Genomic DNA, 27,151 nt, shown 5'->3' on the forward strand with positions numbered 1-27,151 from the left:
ATTTAATTCCTGCTCGACACCTAGGACAGTGCTTGTAGTTAGGAAGATGAGAGCAGAGCTCCTTGTTCACAGCCTATGAGGAGAAATAGATCTGAGTTGGTAATTAATTTAAGTACACAGAGAGGAATTTAAGAACATAGAGGGAAAAGCATCTGACTTTTTCGGATAGTTAGAGATTGCTTGACAGAATTGGATCTTGACATATGAGAGATAGTTCATTCACATTCCACAAATATTTGACTACGTAATTGCTTTGGACCAGGCAAAATACTGGCTGTTGAAAACAAACATGACATATAAGACAAGAGTCTGTTTTTGTATGTGTGTGTGTGTGTGTTTTTTTTTTTTAATTGGTTTCAGAGAGGAAGGGAGAGGGAGAGATAGAAACAACAATGATGAGAGAGAATCACTGATTGGCTGCCTCCTACACACCCCCTACTGGGGATCCAGCCTGCAACACAGGCATGTGCCCTTGACTGGAATCGAACCTGGGACCTTTCCGTCCGAAGGCTGACGCTCTATCCACTGAGCCAAACCGACTAGGGCAAGACAAGAGTCTTGTGCTCAAGGAGGAATATCACTAAATAATCCCAAGTGTGTGGTAAATGAAATAGCTGATCAGCTCAGTAAACAAGGGTTTGATAGTCTAGAGAATTTACCTGGTGAACCATATACATTTGGCACTTCGGGGGTCTGTGTGGATAGAATAGATGGTTGCTATCAATCTTGTGGTTACTGGTCTATTTAGAGATTCTGGGGTCAGTTCTTCGTAACATATTGTGCTAGAAAACGGACCTTTTACAATCAGGTTTAAATGTCACCCCCTCCCCCCCACTGAGCTTTGGAAATGCCCAGAGTATTTAAAAATGAACTTATTTTGGCGATGTGGCCTTCCAGTCTGTCATTGGAACATTTTCAATGCTCCTCAGTGTGGCAACGAGCCCCTTTGCTTCCCCCTTTCCTTCCTCCGTTCCTTTGTACAGACGTGATGGGCGAGAGAAAGCGCCGCAGCAGGTGGAGCTGCCTGTTCTGCTCAGCTGTGTTTTCTCCGCACAGAGTTGGCTGCCCTCCTGGCCCCCTCTCCCTGGGAGGTGCTGAGCTCCTGTCCCGCTCAGAATCCTGCCGTTCTAGGCTGTCATACAGCAATCACTTAGCTTTTGTGTGTAGGGCTAGCTGGAGAAGATTGTTAACATAGCGAATTAAAAGGATATTTCAGCGGAGCCACTTTTTTTTTTTTGGGTGTGTGAGTGTGACTTGACAGCCTTTCCCCGGGTCTCATGCTCTGGGTCATTGATAACCATGCACTGCCTCTCCCAAAGAAATGTGCCAGGCTGGCTGGTCTCTCAGGTAAATTCCCTTCAACTACCCCAATCCCTTGTTAAACCCACGATTTCACCTGCTTCGTGCCTGTACAGATGCAGGAGAAACATTACTACCATGCATTAACTGCATGTATAAATTTTCATGAAAACCTCTTTACTAATTATTCAGCTTCTTTTAGATGTTTACTAAATGGAAGAGTTCAAGGAATAGAGTTTGTGATTTGCAGAGGAAGGGAAACAAGCAAAAGAACAACAACATCAAACCCCTCCCTCCCCGCCCCCCCGCCTCCCCCTCCAGCCCCCCGCCTTCCCCCCCCAGTCCCCCACCTCCCCCCCCCCCCCCCCCCGCCAACATGCCTACCTATACCTTCAGCATATAGGAAAGCTGAGGTCATACCACAAATGAAGATTTAAACTGAGGTTCCATTAACTTCGTCTGTAGTTACAGCCCCTAACCCAGTGCTTCCCAAGCTGTTTCTGGAGATTATAATTCTTCACTAAGCCCTTTGTGGGGCGAGAGTTCTGTGGTCAAATCAATTTAGCAAAAGTTGACTACTTTGTCCTCTTCTTGGAGATTCATAACACACTTCGTTTACGTAATCATTCAACAAATACTTAACGAGCTCTTTCTATGTGCTAGGACAGTGGTCGGCAAACTCATTAGTCAACAGAGCCGAATATCAACAGTACAACAACTGAAATTTCTGTTGAGAGCCAAATTTTTTAAACTTAAACGTCTTCTAACGCAATTTCTTCAAAATAGACTCGCCCAGGCTGTGGTATTTTGTGGAAGAGCCACACTCAAGGGGCCAAAGAGCCGCCTGTGGCTCACGAGCCGCGGTTTGCTGACCACGGTGCTAGGCTCTAGGCCAGGTTCCGGGAGAATAATGAACAAAAGAAAGCCCAGTTGCTGCTTTCATGGGCGCTGAAATCTAACCGGGACATAAACATTAATCCAACAGCCAAACACATAGTGTCCAATTAAAGACCCAGGTAACTTATCTATACATATATAAACCCCTAATATGCAAATAGACCAATTGGTGAAACAACCGAACAACTGGTCGCTATGACATGCACTGACCACCAGGGGGCGCACGGGGAACACAGCGGGCTTCGGCTGTGGCGGGATGGTGAAGCAGGTGAGCGGGGAGCCAGACACAGGAAGGCACTCCAACCAACCAGCAACAACTTAATGGTTTCATAACTTTGGCAGTAAAAAAAAAATGGGTGCGGAGCCCTGGCCAGTGTGGTTAGTGGGTTAAGCGTCTCCCCCCCCCACCCCCCCACACACACACCACAGTGTCTCGTTAAGGTCCTAGGGACTATACTATGGCTTTGAGCAACTCCTAACAGAGGAGGACATTTTTGACTCACAGGTTGGAGACAGAGTACCCAAGGGCTCGCATTTAAAGGTCCACTGGCCATATAAAACCTGGAGCAGAAGAGAGAGACCTGGTTGCTAAGAATTCCTTCAAACCTGCCGCCGGCCTGTCCCCAGGACTGTTTTCCCATTTGTAACATGTAGATACCCCCTGACTTACGTCTGTGTGGTCTGCCCATAAGGAAGGAGAGGGGGTTGGGAGGGGGGGAGGGGAAGGAGGACGGAAGCAACAGATCCGGCGGTGACATTTACCATCCCAGGAAGTGGACTGAGTTTCACACTAAGAAAAATTAAGCCAGCCTACCTCTTGTTGGTGAATTACAGCTCGCGGGACGACAACCGCACTTGGCCGGCTGGATGGCGAGAGTAACGAGGCAATAGGTCGGCACAGGACCTGCTCCCGCGGACCGGTTCCCCCGCCCCCCAGATCTTCCTGGCTGGGACCCAGACACCGGGGAAGCGGGGCGCGGTGTTGCCGGGGTGGTTTTCCGCCCTCGGTGGAGGGGGACCGGCTCCCGCGAGGCGGGGTCACTCGCGGGGCGGGTGCTCGCACAGCCCCGCAGGCGAGCTCGGGTTGGCCAGGGCTCGGCGGAGCGTTCCACCTCGGCGTCCCCAAGGGCTGTTGGGGCGCAGCCGCCCTCCAGGGGTCCGGGCCGTCGCCCTTCCAGACCCCGAGGCTCCCCGGCGGCAGACGCGGACTTGAAGGCCCCGGGAGTCCCGCAGGCGGAGACCCGAGGGAGGAGCAGGGGCGCGGAACAACAAGGGGAGGAGAGGCAGGAAAAGGACGCGAGGAAGAAGCTGCGTAATTGCGCTCAACGGGTAGCTGCGCGCCTCTGCGGAGACTCGGGCTCCGTGCCGGTCACGCGTCCGAGACTCCCAAGCTCAGCTCTGTTCTCCTCGGGGAGAGCCGCCTACTATCCCTCCAGTCCTCCACCCCCGAGGGCCCAGAGCACCCACGCAGGCTCTGCACTAAGCGCGGACACGATCTCTTTTCGTTTTCCCCAACATCCCTAAGCGGCGCGGGTATCGGGGAGGGCGGAATGGCTTTGGAGACTTGCGCCGGGTGTTGCAGAACCAGCTGCAGAACGAGGACTCGAAGAGTCTGTGGTGTCCTCACGCCACGGCCAAGAACCCCCTCCCTCCCCCCATCCCTCAGCTATATGGTCGATTATACGCTGCCTGCACCTGTCGCGGGCCTCTCTGGGTGGCAGGGAAGGAAGAGAAGTACCAGAGGTTACCAGGTGTGGCCTGGGGCGTGGAGACCATTCGGTGCGCGGGGGTAGCTGGGCACCTTGGAGAGGACAGCTGTCCTTCCCCAGGGATCGCGTCCCCAGCAGGCGCAGGGTGTCGGGCAATGACCCCCCCCCCCCCGGGGGGCGGCAGAGGAGAGCGAAGAATCTGGGGTCCGGACGTGGGCGCTAGGAGAAAGGGGTGGCAGGAGGCGGCAGGTGAGGGAGAGCGCAAGGCTGCGCGTGGAGAGCGTCCACGTGGTGGGTGTGTGGCTCTTTCATTCAAACTTCGGGAGTCTCAGTTCCGGCGTCAGAGAAGGTGTGACCAATCAGAGTCCTAGACCGGGAATAAATTATGCAAATCGCCATCTGGCGATGGGTCAGATGACTCCCATACTTTTTAAAAACCTACCTCGCCCGGAGTTCGCTGTGTGACCGTGGCGAGCCCGGACTTCCCCGGCGGGAGGCGCGGGCGAGGGCAGGTCTGGTCCTGGTTGAAGCCCCTTCACACTCCCTCCAGCGCCCCGCCGCCCAGTTCAGCCAAGTCTTCCTTTTCCACCTCCTCCGCCTCCAGCCGTCCAGGGCCACCCCCCTCTCTGGTGGAGAGAAGGCGCCCGCTCAGGGTCTCACAGGCTCGGGCTGCTGGAAACTGCAAAGAGGTGTTTTTTGTTGGTTTTGTTTTGTTCAAGTCCTGCTTCGCGGAGGGGTGTGTGGCGGGAAAGGATGAGAAGCCCCGTCCTTCTGCTCTGCCTCTGGAGCGCCCGTTGTTGCTTTGCCGCGGGAGGCCCCGCGCCCCTCGGTCCGGAGGGGCCGCTGCAAGGTAACGTGCTCTGGTTTTCTATTACCTCCCGCTTCTCTTCCGCGCCGCGCCGGGCGCCTCTGTCCCGCAGACCCTCCTCCCATCCCTCCTGGTCCCGGGCAGTCCTTTCACGCTGCGCTGCCCCTTTGCTCCTCCTACGCAGCCTGGCCGGTCACCTGTTTCTGGGCGCTTCTGACCCGGGCACGGCTGGCGGGTGCACTTGTCCTCTGGCTCTCGATGGATGGGTGCTGTCCAGTCAGCCCCGCTGGCTGCCAGCAGCTCCTCAACCTTGTTCTCATCTTTGAACCTGGAGGTTTGCTAGCCAAGAGGGTTAGAAGGCGCTCCCTCCTCCTTGTAATCCAACCCTGTGGGTGTTTGGAAGGCGAGGTGGCAGGAGCATTTGATGAGTGACTTCTTCACCCCGATGGCCAGCTTCCTCCTCCCAACACTCCTTCCAACGCCCTCTCCTTCTCCTCCTGGCTGCCAGCTTCTCTTCTTCCTTCTGAGTTCTGCGTGGCCGTCTCTCCCACTGGCAGCAGGAATGAGGGGAGGGTCACCCAGCGGGAGTGCCAGGGGAACCCCTAAACTGCGCCCCGTTATTTCCTCTGCTATTTGCTGAGGTTGGTCAAACGACGTTGGTCCATGTCAGTTTATGTATTGGTGGGAGGGTTAATTTGAGTGAATGAATGAATGAATGAATGGGAAAGCCTTGCTTTCCTTAACCTGTCCCCAACTCTAGTGCTAGTGACCTACCTAGCTCCTCTCCCGTGGAATGTTCATGTTCCTTCCAACTTCCGCGATTCTGAGAATTTGGGGCCATTTCATTCATCCAAAAAAAGTAGTCAGTACATGTCTGATTAGTGCCAGGCATTCTTCTAGGAGCAGGGAAAACCCCTCCCTGGTGGAGCTTACGTTTCAGCGGTGAGAAGACAGCCAGGCATCTAATTAACACATTGCGGACCTGTAGTTTTATTGCTCGCTTTGCCCAGTGGCCAGATAAGTTTCTACTGAACGAGTACAAAAAACGTTTTACATACATGCTAAAGGCACGCCTTAAAATTAAATACCCATTGCATTCTCAAGTTATTTATTACATGTTCTTACAAGCTAATATCTTTTCAAAGTATGATACATTGTAAAACACTGTGTAATATGAAGTGGAATTAGACAAAGCTGGCAAATTCTCGAGATCCGTCCGCAATGTGTTAAAATATGCAATGGTGCTCAGTGCTATGGAAGGCATGGAGTGCTGGTGGGAGAAGGGGGTCCCGTTTTCATCTGTGGTCAGGCTTCCCTCTTTGGGAGTTGAGAGCAAGGAATGGAAGGAGGTGAGAGAATGAGCCATGAGCACATTTGGAGGAAGAACAACCATGAAGTCCCAGAGGTTGAAGAGACCCAGGCGAAAGCTCGAGAAGTCTGGGGTCAGAGAAGCAGCGGCGGAGGCGAGCTACGGGGATTTACTCACCTTACGTTGCGGTGGGGGTTTATCCACCAATCTGTTCCAGGAAGCCAGGAGACTCCTTTGCCCTTTTTCCTACAATTCCCCGTCTGGTCTTTGTGTGAGCGGTCATCTGGGTGGAAATTGGGGAGGTGTCAAACTAGTTATATGCCTGGCTCAAGTTTCTGCCGGTTGGGGCTTTGTTCGTTAATTACAAAGCTCTGCTCACGTGTATTGAGTTGCATTTTCTGGAACCCTATCCTTTTTACATCGGGTGCATTCTCCGCCCCCTGCCCCGCCCCATTCACCACCCCCTGGCCCCCATTCTGGTCCTTCTGTCCATGATTCCATTTGCTTCCTAACTGTGGGGTAAATGAAGCTCCTGGGATGGTCCTCTGGCATCTTTTCCCCTGATTTCTGAGTGATAAGAGAGCTTGATTTTCTAATTTCTTAGCCCGATATCAAGGGATTATTTCCTGGATGGCTGAAATCGTGCGGTGATGCCAGCACCCAGTGTGTGAAGGCCATCAGGGCCATCAGTGACATCAGCTGTGTTCTGGGAGCAGGGTCATCGCCTTCCTGGCACTGTGTGTGAGCAGTAGAACTGGAGAGAGCGGTTTTTCTGCTCTTATGAGTTTCTCCAGGGCTTCAGCCATTTATGTAACAAACTAAAAGAATGCCTGGCACATGCCTGGCTCGGCAAAGGGCATCGAGGATGCAGGAGGTTTTTGGAGTAAGTGCTAGAACCCAGTTGGGAACACTAGGAGAAGCCCATTGTATAACAGGTCGACGGCTTCTTACCTCCAACTTCAAACTCCAAAATCTCTCACAGCTAGAACGTTGGTTTGGTAACTTGTTTGGCTGCAAGACCTGGCCTTACCTGACTTGAACTCATTTGGCAGCAACACGGACCTGAACTGACCAGAGGCTATTTTGTAACTTTCTTTTTGTCCTCAAGTATGAGTAGCCACGTCATTTCCCTGCAGAAATATCCGTGTGCTTGATGAAAGGGGAATGGCCCACACCCTGCTGGAGGTGTTCTATAAGGCATGGTGTATGTACCATAATGCCTTTCTCAAATCTGAACATTTCTGAATTCTGCAACTCCACTGGTCCCAAGCATTTCAGGAAAAGAATTAAGAACTCCTTTGATAGGGAAGAAGAAAGACAAGCAAGAGAGACCTGTTTATTTCAGAGTCGCAGTAATTAATACCAGTGACTAAGTAAATACTCTGAAATATAGACTAGATGTCCCTTTTACAGTATCTTGGCAATTTTTCTGGGAGGTGAGGAGGAAACACTCAGCAGGTGTAAAAACTTAGACCAGGAGGGATTAAGTAATTGACCCCAGGTTGTGCTAGAGCTGCACCCCAATCTCTCATTACTCAAGCCCTTCCCGATGCACCCAGGCTCTGTTCTTTCTCCCCAGATGAGCTCCACGAACCCAAGGACGTGCAGATCGCCGCCAAACCCTCCGTGAGGTTTAACCTCCGCGTCTCCGAGGACCCAGAGCACGAAGGATGTTACCTCCCCCTCGGCCACAACCAGCCCCTGGAAGACTGTGGCTTCAACATGACAGCCAAAACCTTTTTCATCATTCACGGCTGGGCGGTGAGCCCAGGGGCTGAGCTCTGCAGCTTTCCACGGGATTCGGTTTCTTTTGTTTTGGTCAATTAGAAAGAACACTGGTGCTTCCAGATTCCACTCTCTCCCCCGCCCCCCTCTTTTCTTGTGGGCTGCTCGTATTGCAGACAGCTGTGAAGGATGTAATGGGCACTTCGCTGAGGGGGCAATCTGGACTCCAGCAGGGTGGTGTTTAACGCTGGCACACAGCGGCTTTCAGAAAGTGGCTCTCCTGAGGGCAGCCGCCCAGCTCCACCGGCTCCTAAGGATCCCTCTAATTACGCTTAATTACATTGGTCAACCACTGCCTCACGGGGGCCATCCCTCCCTAAGATCGGAGCTGAGCTGAAGCAACCTGACTGGCTCAGAGCGTCTGTGAGGAGCCAGCTGGCCTGGTTTGCTGGCTGCCTTTGGCACACAGCCCTCCTGTTTGCATGGAGATGGCTCTTTAAAGGCATTGGGCTCTCAATGCGCCCTGGCTGAGCAATTCACACTGAAAGGTCCGTGACAAACGTCAACAAAAAAGGGTTTTAACACTCAGCTCCAGAAGCTTTTGACCACCGAGGGATTTATTCATTCATATAATGACAGGCGGTAGGAAAATGGCATTATTAAGTGAGCAGGTTTCTGCCTGGGCTAATGGGGAGGAGACATTCCTCTTCTTCTTTTTTAAAATATATTTTTATTGATTTCAGAGAGGAAGGGAGAGGAGAGGGAGATAGAAACATCAGTGATGAGAGAGAATCATTGATTGGCTGCCCCCTGCATGCCCCCTACTGGGGATCGAGCCCGAGACCCGTGCATGTGCCCTTGATTGGAATCGAACCCGAGACCTTTCAGGCCGACACTCTATCCACTGAGCCACACGAGCCAGGGCGACATTCCTCTTCTTAATGAGAAATTCATATCCATTACCTGCTTCCTGGGTCTTTAGGTCTATCACCAACGGTTGGGGTCAGGCCTTGGGGGGTTGGGGAGCAGGTGCCTACCTACCCAATGTGATTGAAGAGCTGTTTCAAGGCCTGTCCGTCTGTCTTCACCCCAGAGCCCATGCTTAGAATCATGCATTTGAATCTTTTTAAGGCCCCCTGTCAAAGTGCAAATACAAACTGCCTGCAACTTACAAATGGGTTGCATTCCAGAAAGTTCTTTTGTGATCTGTTTGGAACTTGGAATAGCAGCTTCCCATAGAGGCAGGATTGTAACTGGCGTTTGGGTTCCCAGGCCGGGCACAGAAAATCTTTTTATCTAATAATGTGCTTGCGGATAGGTTTACAACCGGACCTTGTCACCATGTATACTTTGTTTCTGTGGGAAAATGTGCTCCGAGTTCTAACTTGGGATTCCTGGGAGCGTTCTTTCCTTCTCTGGGGTCAAGAAGGATGGATTGTGGGACAGGGTCATTTGTTAACGCTGAGTTTGCCTGGGAGACACCATCTCCCTGCATCTTCAAGAGAGAAGCTAATTCTCCAAGGCAACCCTTCCAAGCAGCCTTGGAAGGATGGAGCAGGCCACCTGCCCGACTGTGATAGGAACTCAGGCTAACTTCAGGCCCGTGTTGCCACTAATGCATAGCTCATTGTGGCCTTGTAGGACAGCGGGGCAGAACACTATGAAAGTTTTGGTGGGAAAAACTGGGAATGTAAAGAGCAATGAAGCCAAACACTCAGGTAGAAATCCTGCTGGTGGTGTGCTCTGCTCATGTGCAAATGCTTGGTCCCTGAGCAGTCGATGCGAAGGTTCTGGAATCAGCTGGGGAGAGGATAATGGAACTGAATGCTATGTTCACTAGGATTTCCGAAACCCAGAGGAGACTTAGGAAGTTTCCTGTTTTCTCCGCAGATGACTGGCATACTTGGGGAATGGCTGTACAAACTCGTGTCAGCCCTGAGGACGAGGGAGAGAGAGGCCAATGTCGTGGTGGTTGACTGGCTCCCCCTGGCTCACCAGCTTTACACAGATGCGGTCAATAACACGAAGACGGTGGGACACAGCATCGCCAGGATGCTCGACTGGCTTCAGGTAACGGGACGGAAGGGGGGGTCATCTTTCATGAGCGGCACCTTGAACTCTCATAAGAAATACAGGTTAGACAGCGTTACAGCGACTATCAGACGTCTGATCAAAATCTTTGGGATTCACATTGTTACTGAATAAAGTATGGCTTGAAATACTCCAAAGCTGGGACTTTTAGAGAGCCTTTTAATTATTGAGATATCTCTGGGTTTTCCATGTTATTTTATATCTGCTGGACAAAAGTTTGCCTTATGGGTCATCACTTTGTGATCTCAGAAGTGGATGCCCTCGGGTTGGCTGGGAAAGGCCAGGAGGCAGGACTGGCTGGGAATCTTACAAATCTACCCAAGTCTGCTCTTGCCCCTGAAGGTGCCTGTCCTGCGCGTGGGGAGGGCGTTGCTTGCAACTACTGCCTTGCTGGAAGTGTTCAGTGTGGAACACAGATCCAAAGATCTTAAAATTCTGGGTTCCCGAACAGTCCCCCCGTCTTCTGCCTAGGTTGTTTTGTAGAGCTTGGTTCCTGAGCTTCGGGGTCAAATCCCCATCTCCTTTTCCCCCACCAGTGAGTGCCCGGTCAGGACGCAGTGTCCCAACTCTGGTGTCCCGGGCGGGCTTGTGGTGAGGACCCAGCTCCTGGGGCCGAAGAGGGTGGGCAAGGAGTATGCAGCTGTGGGTTGTGCCGGACACTTAGTCTCCAGGGAGTTTGGTGGCTCTGACCTCCACACGGCCACCCTCCTCCCTTAGATGCTTCCAGAAAGAATGAAAAACATGTAGGGGAAGGGTCAGGTATACAGCGTCTAGTCACGACCTGCCCTCAGCACTTTGTGTTTAAAGCGAGGTCTCTTAGGTCCTTTTGACCTCCTCTAGCCTGGCTGGGTTCCAGCTGTGTGGCACTGCCCGCCAAGCCAGCCCCTGGACGTCTCTGTCCCGACTCCCGGGTCTCCTCCTTGTCACGATTCAACCGTTGACATGTCGGTGAGTCTGTGGGCTCAGGACTCCACTCTCCACTCACACACTATTGTGCCTTCCTGCAGGAGAAGGACGGCTTTTCTCTTGGGAATGTTCATTTGATCGGCTACAGCCTCGGAGCTCACGTGGCCGGGTACGCTGGCAACTTCGTGACAGGCACGGTGGGCAGGATCACGGGTAAGCTCTGCCTCCTCCACAAACAGCTGGTCTCCAGCTCCTGCAACTCCTCTGACAAGCTGGCTCCTCTGAACCAGAGGGCCCCTCCCTGACGCGGCACGAGGAAGCCATAGAGGTTAGCTTCGGGAGAAACCCGGAGGACTGCTCTAGAGCTTTTCAAATGTGTTAGCTAGTCATGGAACCCATTTTTCTTCCAATTGAACTTGTACAGCACCCCAACATATGAAACACAGAAGGGATGTTCTGGTTGAGGCTGGGTGCATGGTGGGTAGTGTTAGTTTTGCTGTTTGGGCCTTACCCGCCCCCAGACGAATCCTGGGTCCCAAAGCCCCAGTTTGAAAACCACTGGTCTGACCCCACAGGTGAGGAAACACCCAGGGGCAAACAGCTAATAACTAAAGGGCAGAAGGGGGGTGGAGCCCTGGCCTCCAAGCTTCTGGGGCTCACCTCCATCCCCGCCTGTGATACGCTAGGACCTCCAGGGAAAAAGTGAGGGGTGGGTTCTAGTTTGGATTCTGCCTCTGATTTCTAGTTCATCGACCAACAGCCTCTTGCCAGAGGTTTTGGCAGGCATATTTGTTAGTGATAATGACCTGTTTAGAACGGATGATTAAAACTTTGTCTTTAAAGACACCTTGCTGATATCGGCGCCCAGATTGTCAATAGAAAATTGAGCTTTCCGTGCTAGTGAGATTTTGATGTGGGCGCTTGGGTTAAATCCTGTAAGGACTCTGAAAAGTGGGAAAGATTCTCTTTACCATGCGGGGGCCCCTGTAATACAGACACAGGGCTTGCTCTAGGCTAAAATGAACGGCAAACTTGTTGCCCTGAACTTTTAACCTCCTTCCAACATTCTTTCATTTGTCTTCACTTCCAGCTTCCCCCTCACCCCTACCACAGAAGGAAAGAGTGGATCAATTTCATTTTGAAACAGGACTCAGGTAGAAGGGTGTTCTTAGCTAAAGAAAGACTTAGTAAAGGTGGAGTTTCAGGTTTCGGCAATAAGCTGCTGGGTAGGTTTTAAAAAAATGTATTTGTGAGGTTTTGGTGGACCTCTTTATATCATCGTCTGGGTTTAAGTCGCATGTTCTTGCATGCGTGCACACACGCACACACACGCACACACACACTCACACACACACTCACACTCCTTTAGATCCAATTATCTGGTTCAGCATACTTTGAGAACTTTACTTTTTATTGCCATGGCCACGGGGCCTGAGCCGGCCACGGGGCCTGAGCCGTCTAGGTGGGCAGTGATTGTGTGGCCACACATGACTGCTCATTCACCCGCTGAGTGCAAAGCTGTTTGACCCCGAGCCCCTCTGGGTCCTAGCGCCTGAGCACCTCCTGTTAGTCTCCGTGCAAAGTGTGATGTCCCGAGCAGGGCCAGCACACACCAGGCCCCCACCAGAGAGTCCTTGGCAACAAGGACAAGCTGCAAAGCCTCCCTTTCCTGATTTCTAAATCCTAAAGGAGAGGGGCCATGAGGAGCGTCCGGTTTTTTCCCCCGTCTGGGTGGCAGCTGCTGAGATGTGGGCTTCGGGCAGAATGCTAATCAGTCCTCTGTGCTCTGGGGCACGGGGGCCGCACGTCCTGAGCTCGGCCCCCTCTTCCCGGCCTTTCTCTGTGGAACACGGGCCTTGGGTGAGCACAACAGGAAGGAGTGGCCTCGGTCCAGTTGCCAAGCAGCCCCTCGGAGGGTATTTGGCTGACCTGACGTACGCTGTTGTGCATGCCTGATGGGGGAGGCCGTGCACTCTCCTCTCCCCTCAGACTTCTTTCTCCTGGGCCTGGGAAGCAGGTGGCCCCGACTGGTAAGAGGACCAGAGACTGTAGCTGGAGTGGGGTCCTGAGGCCGCTGCTGCTGCCACCACCGTGCAGAGGCCTGGGGCCTGCAGGAGGAGACGGGAATCCCAGTCTTGCTTGGATCAGAGAGCTGTGCATTGGGGTTTGCTCCGGTTTTACCCTCTTAGGCTTCTGCGGGAATTCTGTGATATAATAGATCACATATTTCTAATTGGACACTTGTCTAGTTAGTTATAAATAAATAAGCAAATAGATTCATTCATTCATTCATTCATTCATTCAAGAAATATGAATTAAGTGACCCCTCTGTAGGCTCTGGGCTAGATGCTACCTAATGTGTGGCAGGTGCTTCGTGCCATATGTAAGTCACATAGCACCTGGCAAAGGGGGTCCTTTTGGCTCCATTTTACGATGACTCGGGGCTTAAACAATGGGTCCACTATCTTACACTCTAACGAGTGTGTGTGTGCGTGTGTGCATGCACGTGAGTGTGTGTGGATGGAGCACTTGTGGAGGAGTCAGGCTGAGTGGAAGAGGGGTGGTTCTCCATCCGCTCTCTCTTCGGAGGGGATAAGTTCTCCGTCCCGTTCCCAGTCTAAAAAGCAAATTGTGCGACTTTGCCCGGAGTGTGAGCCCTGGCCCAGTGTCAGGCCGGGCAGCCTGGGCGGGGAAGGCTCAGCCTGGCCTCCAGCAGGCCTGTCGAGAAGCCCTCCGCCGCCCGCATTCCTCCCGCGCAGCTCCGTTTCCATGGCGCTGACCGTCTGCTGGAGACTTTTGTTCGCACCAAGCAAAGAGCCCCTCTCTTGTATTGGTTGCAAAGCAGAATGTTCCTTTTTTCCCTTTTTTGTCTTCCCTCCAGGAGACAGGGCAGCAGGCAGGGAGAGGCTGCGAGCGTCGGCACTGTGGTTCTTGCAGCCGTTAAAACAAGGCTTCGTGGGCTGTTTGGGAGGACACTGCTTTTGTGCCGTCTTTCTTTTGGGTCCTGGGCTGCGGGGAGCCCACAAGCAGCCTGGCCTCCCTTTCTGCCTCTGCCTTACGTGTGTTTCTCTAAACTTTCGGAAACTATTTAGTTTCAACCTCCACCAGTTCTCATGAGTAATGAGTTCCACAGGTTTACCGTCCACTCTGGACAATAGCTTTGCCTTTTGCTTCTCCTAAAGTTACTCTCTCAGACCTCACAATGTGCTCCTTTTCCCATTGATTTTTAGGGAGAGTGGAAGAGAGAGGGAAAGACAGAGAGAAATGTTGATGTGAGAGAAACACATCGATTGGTTGCCTCCTGACCAGGGCCCAGGCTGGGGAGGAGCCTGCGACTGCAGTACGTGCCCTTGACCGGAATCAAACCCAGGACCCTTCGGTCCACAGGCGGATGCTCTCTCCACTGAGCCAAACCAGCTAGGGCTGGAACAGTTCTTTTTTTAAAAAATATGTTTTATTGATTTTTTACAGAGAGGAAGAGAGAGGGATAGAGAGTTAGAAACATCGATCAGCTGCCTCTTGCACACCCCCTACTGGGGATGTGCCCGCAACCAAGGTACATGCCCTTGACCGGAATCGAACCTGGGACCTTTGAGTACGAAGGTCGACGCTCTATCCACTGAGCCAAACCGGTTTCGGCTGGAACAGTTCTTGACAGTAGGGAGCATCACTTCCTTTTTATGACTGTTTTCGGTCCTGTCTCCTCCCCGCCTTGCTTTCTCAATCAGGTTTTCTTAACCTCCGCTCCATTCAAATGCTTTGTTGTGCAGCTGTCCTGAGCATTGTTGGATGTTTATCAGCTCCCCTGGCCTCTAGCCGCTAGATGCTTAGTAGCTTCTCTCCCCCTCCCCCAGTTTTGATGACCCAAAATGTCTCCACACGTTGCCAAATGTCCCCTTGGGAGCAAAATCCCTCCCAGTTGAGAACCACTGTCCCAGACTAAACAGACCCCCTTCCTCGGCTGTAAATACTCTTTGCTTAACTTTTCCTCTCTGTGTCTGAAGAGCCTTCTGGGTTGGGATGAATTTGGCACCCATAATTACTTGGGTTTCGTAATAGTAGCTAGTATTTACACTGACAAGCACTTAATCTTATATTATCTCACACGAATTGTATAAATTAAGACATTCAGGTTCCATTTTATAGATGATACTGAAGCATGGCCAAGTTTTTCAAAATCTGGTCCACAGACTACCTACTTTTAGGATCACCTGGAGAACAAATATATATATGTGGGCCCCACCCCAGACCTACTAATTAGAATCTCGAGGGGGTAAGGAATCTGCAATTTATAGTTTGCCAATTCTTTTTTTGAGTGGTTTTGCGTTCTTGTGGTTCCAACATTAAAAGATGGTGACAGTCTCGTATGGTTGCCACTCCTGCCCAGTTCCCTTCCCTGCCCTCTCCCCCAACCCACACATCCACGCAGTAACCAGTGGCTGGTCTGCCCGTCCAGAGTGTTCTGTAGCTGCAGAGTGGACTCTGAATTTGTAATGAGCTCCCCAGCGATATTTGCGATCTTCAAATGTGAGAGCCAGCGCGCTCCACGTGCCGCTCGCCTGTCCAGGCCAGAGAGTTCGCAGGCAGGGGTGTTTTCTCTTGGCAGCTGCAAAACAGAAGAATTCTGGAGGCGTGGGGTATAGGTTCTCAGGGTATCTGGTGTTCCCACCCACCCTCGCCATTCCACCCCCGGGCCTGGTTCATCACTAAAGGAAAGAGGACCAATTAAGTCCAAATATAAATAGCTCAGTTTGGGGAGACGGAGTCTTCCCTCCAGAAATGGAGGTAGCTCAGTTATTTTGTAAAAAGCCTGCTCCTCGGAGGCTCTCAGTGGCAGAATAAATGGGATGAAGTGCTTAGCTTCAGCAGCCCGAGTTCTTTCTAGAACTGCCCTACTTCTGACCGCCCTGGTGTGTGCCAGGGTGGAGCTCGTGGGCAGTCTACGGAATCAGCTGAGGTGTCAGGGCAGGCGAAGGTGGCAGAAGAAAGCCAAGTTCCCGGGCTGCAGGCACATTGGCTGGGCTCTGAGGACAGCTTCACTCTGCATCCTCGGGCTTGACTGGGCGCACCTGACACAGTCCGTCTCGGCTCCCCCTCCTGCTGTAGGTCTGGATCCTGCCGGGCCCATGTTTGAAGGGGTGGACATCCACAGCAGGCTGTCCCCCGACGACGCGGACTTCGTGGATGTCCTCCACACCTACACGCGCTCCTTCGGCTTGAGCATCGGGATTCAGATGCCCGTGGGCCACATCGACATCTACCCCAACGGGGGCGACTTCCAGCCGGGCTGCGGACTCAACGATGTTTTGGGGTCCATTGCATATGGAAGTGAGTTCCTTATTTTGTGCTTCATGGGGAAGTTTGACTCAGTCACCTCATTCTCTCCTGAATCAGCCAAGGCTGCTAGAGATCCCAACCACATTTATTTCATTATTCCCACTTCCCCCCACAATGGCCTCCACTGTCTGTCATTCCTCATCCTACAAGCCAGTGAACAGGCTCCCGTGGCCTCTGTTCTGCCTTCTCATGCTTTGAGAAGGTCCAGTTATTATTGATTAATTTCTTTTTATAACAAAAGGAATACATGTTTGTTGAAGATTTTGCACAGGACTTACTGAGTACCAATTTTGCACAGTACTTACTTTGCACAGTACTTACTAACTGAGTACCAATTTTGCACAGTACTTACTTTTCACAGTACTTACTACCAATTTTGCCCCGTACTTACTGACTGAGTACCGATTTTGCACAGTACTTACTTTGCACAGTACTTACTAACTGAGTACCAATTTTGCACAGTACTTACTTTTCACAGTACTTACTACCAATTTTGCCCAGTACTTACTGACTGAGTACCGATTTTGCACAGTGCTTACGGACTGAGTACCAATTTTGCACAGTACTTACTGACTGAGTACCAATATTGCACAGTACTTACTTTGCACAGTGATTACTGACTGAGTGGGTGGATCATCGAGGAGCGGCTCATCATGCATGCTCTCTGTCTCTCCCCCCCTCAGCGATCGCAGAGGGCGTGAAATGTGAGCACCAGCGGGCCATATACCTCTTCGTTGACTCCCTGATGAATGAGGACAAGGCGAGCTTTGCGTTCCAGTGCACGGACTCGCACCGCTTCAAAAAGGGGATCTGCCTCAGCTGCCGGAAGCACCGTTGTAATAGCATTGGCTACAACGCCAAGAGAACGAGGCACAAGAGGAACAGCAAGATGTACCTAAAAACCCGGGCGGGCATGCCTTTCCGAGGTAACCTCAGTCCCCGCCGCGCCCTGAGGCCTGGCCACCCTCCTTCCAAACACCACGTGGAACAGGGCACATCCCAGCCTGGAGACGTGGCCCGCACAGTTAGAGGAAACCATTACAAATCGGATTGCGTGGTGTGTGCCATAGGAAAGCTGATCTAAAAACAAATGGTGGGGACTCCTTTTGTGATGTGAACCATCACTCCATGATCAGGGTGTTCATATCTTAAATCTCTCCTTCATTTAACTTTTCAAAGCTGTTCATATTTGATTATCACAACAAATCTGAGGTAGGACCAATAGGGATCAAAAGGATATCTTGCCGTTTTATAACATGTTATAAAACCATAAAGTTTTGTGGGAATCGTGGGCGTTACTTACATATGAGGAAATTGAGGCTCAAAGAGCCTTGGTCCTAAATTCAAGGCTATGCGATAGGCAAGCAGCTGGGCCAGAATCCCCAAAAGGTCTCCTGCACCCCCAGTTTAGAGCTCCTTCTTCTATCCCTCTTATGCCATTGGACAGAATGAGACCAGAGAGAAGCTGGAGGCTGGGCTGGACCCAAAGGATGACAGCCCCTGAAAGCCCAGTGAGAGATGACTCAGTTTGGGACAGGTTGCCCTGGGATGACAATCGAGGCCCACGCCCGTCTTTGTTCTGCTGTCTCTGCAGTTTATCATTACCAGATGAAAATCCACTTCTTCAGCTACAAGAACACGACAGAAATCGAGCCCATCTTCTATGTCACCCTTTACGGCACCAGCGCCGACTCGCAGATGCTGCCGCTGGAAGTGTAAGTCCCAAGTTCCCTCTGCTGGGGTGAGGACAAGCTGGTACGAGAATGAGAGAGCGCAGGAGTGTGTGAACCACGGAGAGGGGTGTGGTCTGAGGGCTGGGTGGTTCCTGAGGCCTCTGCAGGCCTCTGTCTCTCCGTCTGCTCCCCACCACCAAGCCCTTGACACACCGCGTTTCTGGGAGAGAAGCTCCCAGGGTACATCAGCAGCGTGAGAAGCTGCTGGATCAGCTGGGCAGAAAGTGCTGTTTCATTTCAGACAACGCCTGACATTGGAGGCATTAGGGAATTCGGACCATTTCTAATTATCTGTGGGCGGGGCACACAGCAATTTGTGTATATTTGTTGAGCACTCCTAAGGCACAAGGCGTCAACCAAGTAGTGGCTATATCCGGGCACAGGGTCTAGTTGGGAGACCAGGTTTGTATGCACACAGTCACACACGCAAATGGGGTAAGGCAGGTTCCCCAAATGTCTAATGGGAGGGATGGCTGGAGGGGGCTGGGAGTTTCCCAGGAGACAGATGCCTGTGGGCAGAGAGGAAGAGGATGCTGCTGAGTGGGGATGTGACTTCTCTCTGCTTTCTCATTTCTGTTCTTTCTTGGACCTGTGCCCCTAGGAAGTAGTATAAATAGGGAGGCACTCAGGAATGTTTGATAAAAATCTGGGGTGCAGTAGGCAAAGTTATCCTTATGTCAGCGTGGAGACAGTGGGCTTCCACCTTAGTGATGCCAGTGAAGGTGGAGGACCTGGGGGAGCGCCCTCTCCTTGTTTCTCTCCTGTCCATGGGGGGCAGGTGCTTCCAGGGCATCACCCACAGGTGTGGCAGTTTTCCAAGTGGCTAGGGAGTGAGACCAGCTTTTCTCCCCCCTTGTAGAGTGGAGCAGATCGGGCTGAATGCCACCAACACCTTCCTGGTCTACACAGAGGAGGACCTGGGAGACCTCTTGAAGATCAGACTCACCTGGAAACGGGTGCCTCAGTCCTGGTACACCCTGTGGACTGACTTTCGCAGCTACCTGTCTCAATCCCGGAAGTCTGAGCAGGAAGTGAATATCAGGCGCATCCGGGTCAAGTCTGGGGAAACCCAGCGGAAGTAAGTGCCTCATGACCCTTTTCGGCCCCGTGTCAGTGGTAAGCACAAGGCGTGTGCCTCGGCTGTGTCCTCTCCTTTGCTAAGCAAGCACCTTCCGTCCTTTCATATCCAGAACATGGGGGCACAACCTCAGACACCTTTGCAAGGGAAAGTGAAGTCCAGATCAAGTGCCTCTGTCAACGTTTGGGCCCTGATCACAGGCCATTGGCTGAGAGGGGTGCGCAAGTGGGGGCTGCAATCCAGCCCTTGTTCTATCTGCCAAGCTCTGTGTTGGCCCAGAGGAAGCAGAGCTGCCCCCAGACAGGGCTTTTCAGGAGTGCTGCTTGTGCTCTGAGGTCCATGCAACCACAAGTCTTTGCTTGCTCCTGTGTGGAACAAACCAGAGCATCAAGTTCAGGAAGCCCCCAGGATGAGGTCTCTGGTGGGACCTGGTTTCTCCGAGCATCCTATTTTCAGAGCATCAGACCTCTCCTTCCGAGGCTGTGAGTCCAGGACACGGGGCAGGGTCCTGGCATCAAGTAGAAGAGAATCCTGTATGCTATGCCAGCTGGCAGCTTCCACGCGCCTGTTAACCCCAAGACGAGCATGAAAAATCCAGACCTTCATCTGTCACTGCCTTCCCCTGTGCCTTGGCCCTCTGAGCAGCTTCCTTCTAAGTAGAAGCCAGGGAAGTCTGGACCTTTGTCAAGAGAGTGTTGGGGGCGACCTTGGTCAAATCCTTCAGCAGACCTTTGGGAGGTCATGGTCAGCCTTACGGTGGCTGGAAACAGCCTCTGCCCGCTTTGTACCTCATTTGGCATTTTCTCCATTACAGTCTTCATATGCCCTGTGTGCACTCATCGCCGCTGGCTCAGGTTGGCCGTTAGAGGAGCGGAGGTGCACGTGTGTGAGGGCTTCTTTGGGGTATGAATACTAAAAAAGTGGAATTTCAAAGTTATAGTACACGTCTTCTTCACTTGACTAGATATTATTAATTTCCTGTCCCAAGTGGTTGGACCAATTTTCAATCTTAGCCACAGAATAAGAGTTCCCCTTTCCCCTCCTCCTCACCTATATTTGGTGGGACATTCTTGCTACCCTGTTGGGTATGCATTGGTCCCCTACTCTGGTTTTAATTTTTTTTCTGATTGTGATAAAGCGAGTCCCCTTTTTATAGTTTCATGTGCTGTTTGATTTTCCTGGTAAAGGTTCTTAAAGCCGTTCTGATTATGGCTTTTGTCCTGCAGGTGAGCATCAGGGTCAGGTGTCCCTCCCATCTATTGGTCATGGGGTCATGCTAATCACACACTTCTGAGATGGGGGTGGGGATAGGCCACGTGATTTGGCTGTCAGTTAGAGTTGAAATGGTCATTAGACCCCTGATTCTACCTGTGATCTTGCTGTCTACTTCCTGAATCTTCGTTTTAACTCACAGCTGAGTCCAGCCATGCTCCTTGGTGGATATTTAAGAGGTCTGTGCTGGAGGCACCTTGAGTTCCTTTATTCAAGGAGATTACAGTCCACCATAGATAAAGGAATCCACCAGCAATTCAAGGCAGTGCATAATGTGTTAAATAAGACGAAACATTCGTTATTAACACCATGCCATTAGACGTAACGACAATAACCAAAGCTAACATTTCTATAAGGACGTGCTTTCCTATTAAATTGGGAGATCGGGGTCTCAGGCAGTCAGGGAGGCTTCCGAGAGGCAGGCAGTCTTTGGAAGAGACAGAGAGAAGCACGTGGAAGAGGTGTGATTGAAGGCTGTGTGAGCCGAATCATGAGGCACCTCAAAGTGAGACCCGGTTTGGCCTGCTTGTAGTTGCAGTAGGGTGTTCTGAAGGCCCTTGAGTCAGGGTGCGGCACGATGAAAACTTCTCTTTCCTCTCTGCTCCGTCCACCTTGGATCCAGAAAGCACCATCTAGCTAATGCACAGCCGCATGCCTTCCCCTGTAGGGTTTTGCTTACCTCGGGGGTTTTTTTCCTCCTAGATTTGCTTTTTGTGCAGAAGACCCTGAGAACACCAGCATATCCCCTGGCCAGGAGCTCTGGTTTCACAAGTGTCTGGATAGCCGGAGAATAAAAGATGGAACCAGGTAACCGGGACTTTCTCCTATGTTCATGCAGCACATGCTGACTGCTCACCCAGCACGTGTGGACATGGGGCTGGGCACCAGGTTGGAGTACGGAATTGGGAAAGAAGTAAAGGAGAACCACAAAATATAATTCCTTCTTTTAGGTTTTTGGGAGCCCAGGTTGGTGTGAGTGGTTATTAGTGGGCACTTCTCCCCCTTTTGAGAAGCAGGAATGCTCGTCTGTGTCATGCTGAATCAGACAAAAGGGTCACCTTGGGTCTGTGTCCCATTGCCCCATGCGGGAGCCCCTTTATTTCAGAATTGAAGAAAGTTGATATCTCAAGGCGTGAGGCGGTGGGCACATCCACAAGGGGAATTTGTCACGTGTCCTCTGAGTCTAAACGCTTGCTGAAGAGGAGGGAGACCAGCCCTACCACCAACCTCTACCTCTTGCCCCAACCATGGTCCTAGATAATAATTTTACTGCCATATGCTGAGCACATACATGTGCCCATCTCGTGTTCAGTGCCTTCATTAGTTTTTATCATCAATCCCAGGACGTTGGTGTTGTTAACCCTGTGCTCAGTTGGGGAACCCGAGGCTCAGGGAGTTCAGGGTAAACTCTTTCCAGGTCCCCCAGCTGGTCACAGTGGAGCAAGGATTGAGGCAGATTGGTTTACTCAAGTCTAGGCCTTTTCTTGCTCAGATAAACCACCTCACCTTGATCTGGCTATCAATGATCAAGCAGCTGCCCCCGTGCCGGGTCCCCTGTGATGAGCTGTCTGCCATCCTGAGGGCCAGGCTGCAGGCCAGCTGCTCTGTCTCCTGTTACGGAGCATCAGTGTGACCACAGCTCAGTGATCACAGGACTGTGGGATTCTGAAACTGCCCATCTAATTAAGCGACTCGGTCTAGGCTCACGCTCGCACCTGGTTCCTTTCAGGCAAACTGTGGAGCTTCCCTGAGGGAGCCAGCAGGCCCCCGCCCCCGCGCCCCGCCTACCAAGCACATGGAGGAAAGTTACTGCTGAGGACCCACCTGATGGAAGGATCCCTCTCGGCCTTGACCCTGGAGCACAGGGAAGAGCCTGCTTGCTGGTCCAGGCCCTTGCCTCCCGTGACAACTTGGACTTCTCGCCAGAGGGGACTGCGCGCTGCTCTTCCTGCTGCTGCCCTAGAACAGCTCTAAGGCCAGATCTGGGTGCAAACGGCCAAATGCCTGGGCCTCTTGCGCACACCGGGCTGGCTGCTCAGTGACTGGACGGGCCTGTGCTTTGCCTGGCAAGGAGCACTGGCTGTCAGTGCGTGGCCTGACAGGCGTCGTAGTGACAGGCCTTCCCGCTGGGAGCTGACCTGTCAGGATGGCAGACCTGTGTCATGTTCACCCAGAGACGGTCGATCTGGGGTGATGCTGAGGCCCTCGATGTTGGGGTTCAAGGAGTTACATCGATCAATGTCGGTTACTTCTTCAACATTCTGTCCTGTTCCTTAACTCACTCTCTAAAGCACACATCATTGGCTTTCTTATTTTTCTATTGCTCTTTTTTATTTTTTGGATAAATGTTTATTAAGCACTTAACCTTAATGGGGTTGGGATTTGTAGACTCCCTTAGAGTATAAATGGTCCACGAATATACATATGATGAAGGCACAAGGGGCATTGGGGATGGGCTAGAGGATGGAAGAATTGGGGACCCTGAGGTTTTCAGTGGTTTCTACCTGTTTTTTCTTAGTTAACATGTGCATTCCCCCTGAGAGTGATATGTTTGATCACTAGCAGAGTAGCAAGCAGGGCGCCATATGTGCTGGGGATCGGAATGGTGGCCAACTACCAGAGATGATTGCTTTGGAGCAAAATCTCTTTTGTTGAGGAAGGTAGAAGGTATTACATATGTTATACATATCTGTTTATCCAGAGCCATCACCTGTGAAACAGCTGGTGCTAAGATTTAACACACTGTTTTTCTTCCTTAGAAATACCTTGCTCTAATACCAGCCCCTTTTCTGTTGAGCTTCTTGGAAAAGCCTCTAATTCTTCATTTGAATTAATATACATGATATCCAAGGGACCCATTTTTACTTTCCAAAAGATTTTCTTGTGGGTCAACTAATTAGAGATTAACAACAGGAGGTGAACAGGGAAGCCATTATTAACTCTATATAAAATGAGGCTCTGCGGTTCAGCCACGTGTCTAGAATTACATACCATGTTGGTGATGGGGGCCAGGTAAGGACCCAGATTTCTTAGAGGCAAAGTCCATGGTATGTTGATCTCTGCAACTTCATTAAGACATTTATAGCCATTTCTCTCCAATCTGCCCCAGATGTGACTAACAAGGAATATTTCTCAGAGCCATTCCTGAAACCCAAGCCCTTTTATTAATCTGTAACCAGGAAAACAAATCTGTGCCAAGGGGTGGGGCTTTTTATGGGTGAGATTTATTTGGAAGGAAATATGATATCAGGTGGGGGAGGAAAGAGTGTTTTTTTTTGTACTTAGGTTTTTAAAGGACACTGTTTTAACATGTCTTGTGCCAAAGTTGTATCTTTGTTCAATGCCAAACTTCAAAGACATAATCAGTCAAATCTTAGGTCACGGTGTTGTCTCCATCCAACTGTGTGCTTCTCCTGTTGTTTCTGTCATTGCTTTCTAGCCAAAGTGGAGCTTGTATTACTGACTATGCCTCCTGGTTACCTCTGACCTGTTTTTAGTGGTGGAATCCTTAGCAACCGAATCCTCGGTGGGTCCTATATTTATACATTTGGCTTGAAGACTTATTTGTATATGATGATGCTTTTTTTTAATGCTACGCAGAACATTATTTATTTTTCAAGTGTATGTAATGTATAAAAACAAATATATGGTTAGTTTTTATATTAAGATTAACCAATTTCAAGACTAAAATTTTTAATAGTAAAGTAATAAAAATCTACAAAATTCTTAGTGGTGTGGCAACTCAGTTCTTAAAAATCGAGAGACTTACGGATGCTCAATCCCAGGGTTTGACAAAAAGTTGCTTTAACATAACATATAGTTTCCATTTGGTGCTAATTATTGGTAGGAAGTGGACAACAACTCCTTTCACCAAGAACAAGGAGAAAAGGATTTGGATCGCAGTAGAAATGCCTGAAGGTGGATGTTAGGAAGAAGATGGACATTGGGGAACGTTAGTGAGGATACAGGTTTGATTGCATGGGACCTAGATTATAGGGGCTTAGACCAGATAGAAGTTGATCTTTCTATCATTTTTAACTCCAAGCTGGTATTGACATTACACTACATTAAGCCAAGAGGGACCTAGGCTGCCTTTTATAACTGGGTTTATCTACAAATTGGGGATAGTCTCTCCTAAAAAAAAAGATTAATAAGTAAATAAAAGAGATAATAGTAAAACGAATATAAACCAGGGTTCAAGTCATGTTTTTTTCCTAAACATCTGTGGTTAGCAATACCGTTTAACCTTGACTTTATATCATACCAGTGCATGTATGTGTTGTGGTGCAAACGGGCTGCTGGAAATGTCTGGAAGCTGGGACAGGTCTAAGCAAGGAAGGACCCAAGTGTAGATGTCAGCTGCAGCGAGAAGCAGAGTTATCTGGACCAGAGCTATCATCACAGCGTAAAGGAAGCCACACTCTCCCTCTTTCACAGGAGGTGGGTGATCACGGTCAGATGCCACATACGAGCTTTGAAAGTGTTGAGGCCAGAAACAGAGGCCGGGATTATCTCACTGGCGTGGAGAAGCTAAGAGTACACTTTAGAATGAAAGAAATCTTGACTTTGGCCCTGACCATTATCCCAAGACAACCTCAGTGGTGTTGTTGCGAAGCCAACACCTCAGCTATTGATTGGGAGGGAGAGCACTCTCTCACCACCTCAACAACTCATTCTCCTTTTCCTGTCAGAGATACCAGTCCTACTTTCTTCCTTCTGTCCAGGCTACCCCAACCTCCCTGGCTGGCCCAAAAGAGAATCTCAGAAGTGTGGCTTCACCCCCACAATTCATTTCCCTGGTGACCACACCGGAGATGTCTCTTCCTCCTTCAAGACTTCTTTATTAGTAGTTCTTCCTCTTCTCTTTCTTCCAACCCCTCCCTTTCCTTCTTCTCCATCCCCTTCTCCTTTTCCTCTTTCTCCCCCTCTTCTTCACTAAACAGTTTTATTGTGGTTTAATGGACACAATACACACAGATGTAAATCATACAATTTGATGTGTAAATTCATCATGAAACTGTAAAATCATTACCACGGTCAAGAGAGTGAACATGTCACTCACCTCTAGAAGTTTCCTCGTGCCCCTGTGTGGTCCTACCTGCTGCTCTCTCTTCAGGCAATCACCGACCTGCTCTCTGATGCTATAGATGAGCTGGAGTTTCCTAGAATTGTAAGTAAAATGTATGAATGGTATGTTCTCTCTTTTTTTCACCTTTTTCACACACCATAATTATTTTAAAATGGATCTATGTTTTTGCATGTACCAGTAGTTCATTCCTTTCTATTGCTGAGTGGTACTCCCTGTATGGATACACCGCCATCTGTCTATCCAGGCCCTTTGAGTTTGCTACATATATATGTGGCTTTATTTCTAGACTCTGTTTTATTGATCTATTTGACTATTTTGATGTCAATACCAGTCTCTTGATTACTGCTGCTTTATAAGTCTTGACATTGGGCACTGATAGTTTTTAACCATGATTTTTTTTTCCCTACAGTTGTTTTAGCTATTCTAGGTCATTTGCATTTTCAGATGAATTTTAGAATCAGCTTCTCAATTTCTACAGAAAGTCTGCTGAGATTTTTGTAGGCATTGCATTGAATTTATAGATCTGTTTGAGGAGAATTGAGATCTTCATGTTGAGTTTTTCAACCTTTCTTCATCAATTCTTAATTTCAATTCTTTTTACACCAAATTTGTTAATTTACTGTTTGACTTTCTACTGACAAAATTATTTCTTCAGGGAGCTGTACGGCTTACTCTCTCTCTGAATACATGAAAAATATTTTTTGATAGAACAAGTTTAAGAAAATACACACTTATTTGTGACATTTTTAAAATGTAAAATTTGAACACTAAAAAATGCCAAGATACCACTTTAGATAGATGAGCAGTGGGCATGTGGAGGGCCACCCAAATGCCTCCTTCAGCACAGACCCTCATTCCCCAGCTGCATGTTGGCAATTGAGGGCTCTCATCTGAACCTCTCTTCAGGAATTGTTTTCAGCCAACCAAGAGGTTCAAGGTCACAGCCCCCACACCTCCACCAGGGCAGTACACATCCAGGCCCTACCTCCTTGTCTTCAGGACAACTCTGAAGGGCCATAGTAGATGGTGGGATCAGCAGAAGTCCTTGTTGCATCATAGCTCAACTCTTACCCTACCCAGACCTTCTGCCTTCACTCCCCAGGGGTAATGGTCCAGACAGTGCTCCCTAGTAAAGCCCTGCACACAACTCTCCATCTCAGACAGAGTCTGTTCCCCAGGGATTCCAGCCAAAGACAGGTGACTATTTCCCAGTCAACTTACAATTCCCCGGACTTAAAAGAGTGTAGATAGAGACCCCTAGATCATCCCTGAGGCTCCCGGATGAGATGTGGAGAAAGTAGGAAGCTAGTTATCACTGGCCTGCTCGGACTGTTGCTCATGGCTAAAGGCTCTCCTGCTCCCAGGTGCTTTCCCGTTCACACAGGCGCCCTTTAAAACCACCCTGACTCTGCGAGGTGATAATGGAGGTGCTTTCCCTTTCACATGGCACCATCACACCATCGCCATCACCGTTTGAAATCACCCTGACCATGGAAGGAGGAGAAAGCACCTGGCTGGCTTCTGCCTCGTCAGTGTGGCAAGGCCGTGGATGTCACAGTGGGAGAGAGAGGGGAAGAGGGAGACTCTCTGTACAGGCCAAGCGAAACTGAACAGAGGCTCACCCACTAGGAACAGAGGATCCTGGAGCAGGGCATGCCCAGGGGAGCACCAGTGGAAGGTGGAGAAGACTCCCCTTCCATGGGGGTGGGAGTATGAGATGGGAAGTAGAAGGGAGTAGTACCAAAAACTACTATAAAATTAAACATGGTGATACGAAAACATAGTTTTCTTCTCCTATTGATGTTGAAGCATAGTAACCTCCATCTTGCATAAAATACTGCTGTTTGAAACTCTCTGCTATTGTTAGATAGTCCCTCGTCCTGTAAACTCTGTCATTA

The 27,151-nt window shown here is 50.2% G+C and overlaps 1 protein-coding gene across 1 annotated transcript; it reads left to right on the forward strand.

Annotated features, from left to right (window-relative positions):
* Positions 1-4,357: 4,357 nt before the first annotated feature.
* Positions 4,358-23,890, forward strand: LIPG (lipase G, endothelial type). Its single transcript, XM_079785097.1, has 10 exons — positions 4,358-4,755; positions 7,602-7,783; positions 9,638-9,817; positions 10,846-10,957; positions 15,851-16,072; positions 16,765-17,007; positions 17,676-17,796; positions 18,674-18,892; positions 20,867-20,971; positions 21,894-23,890. The coding sequence occupies exons 1-10, from the start codon at positions 4,659-4,661 to the stop codon at positions 21,913-21,915; spliced, it is 1,503 nt and encodes a 500-aa protein (XP_079641223.1). The 5' UTR covers positions 4,358-4,658; the 3' UTR covers positions 21,916-23,890.
* The last annotated feature ends 3,261 nt before the right edge of the window (positions 23,891-27,151 follow it).

This window comes from Cnephaeus nilssonii, assembly GCF_951640355.1.
Source record: "Cnephaeus nilssonii genome assembly, chromosome: 11".
NCBI classification, from domain to species: Eukaryota; Metazoa; Chordata; class Mammalia; order Chiroptera; family Vespertilionidae; genus Cnephaeus; species Cnephaeus nilssonii.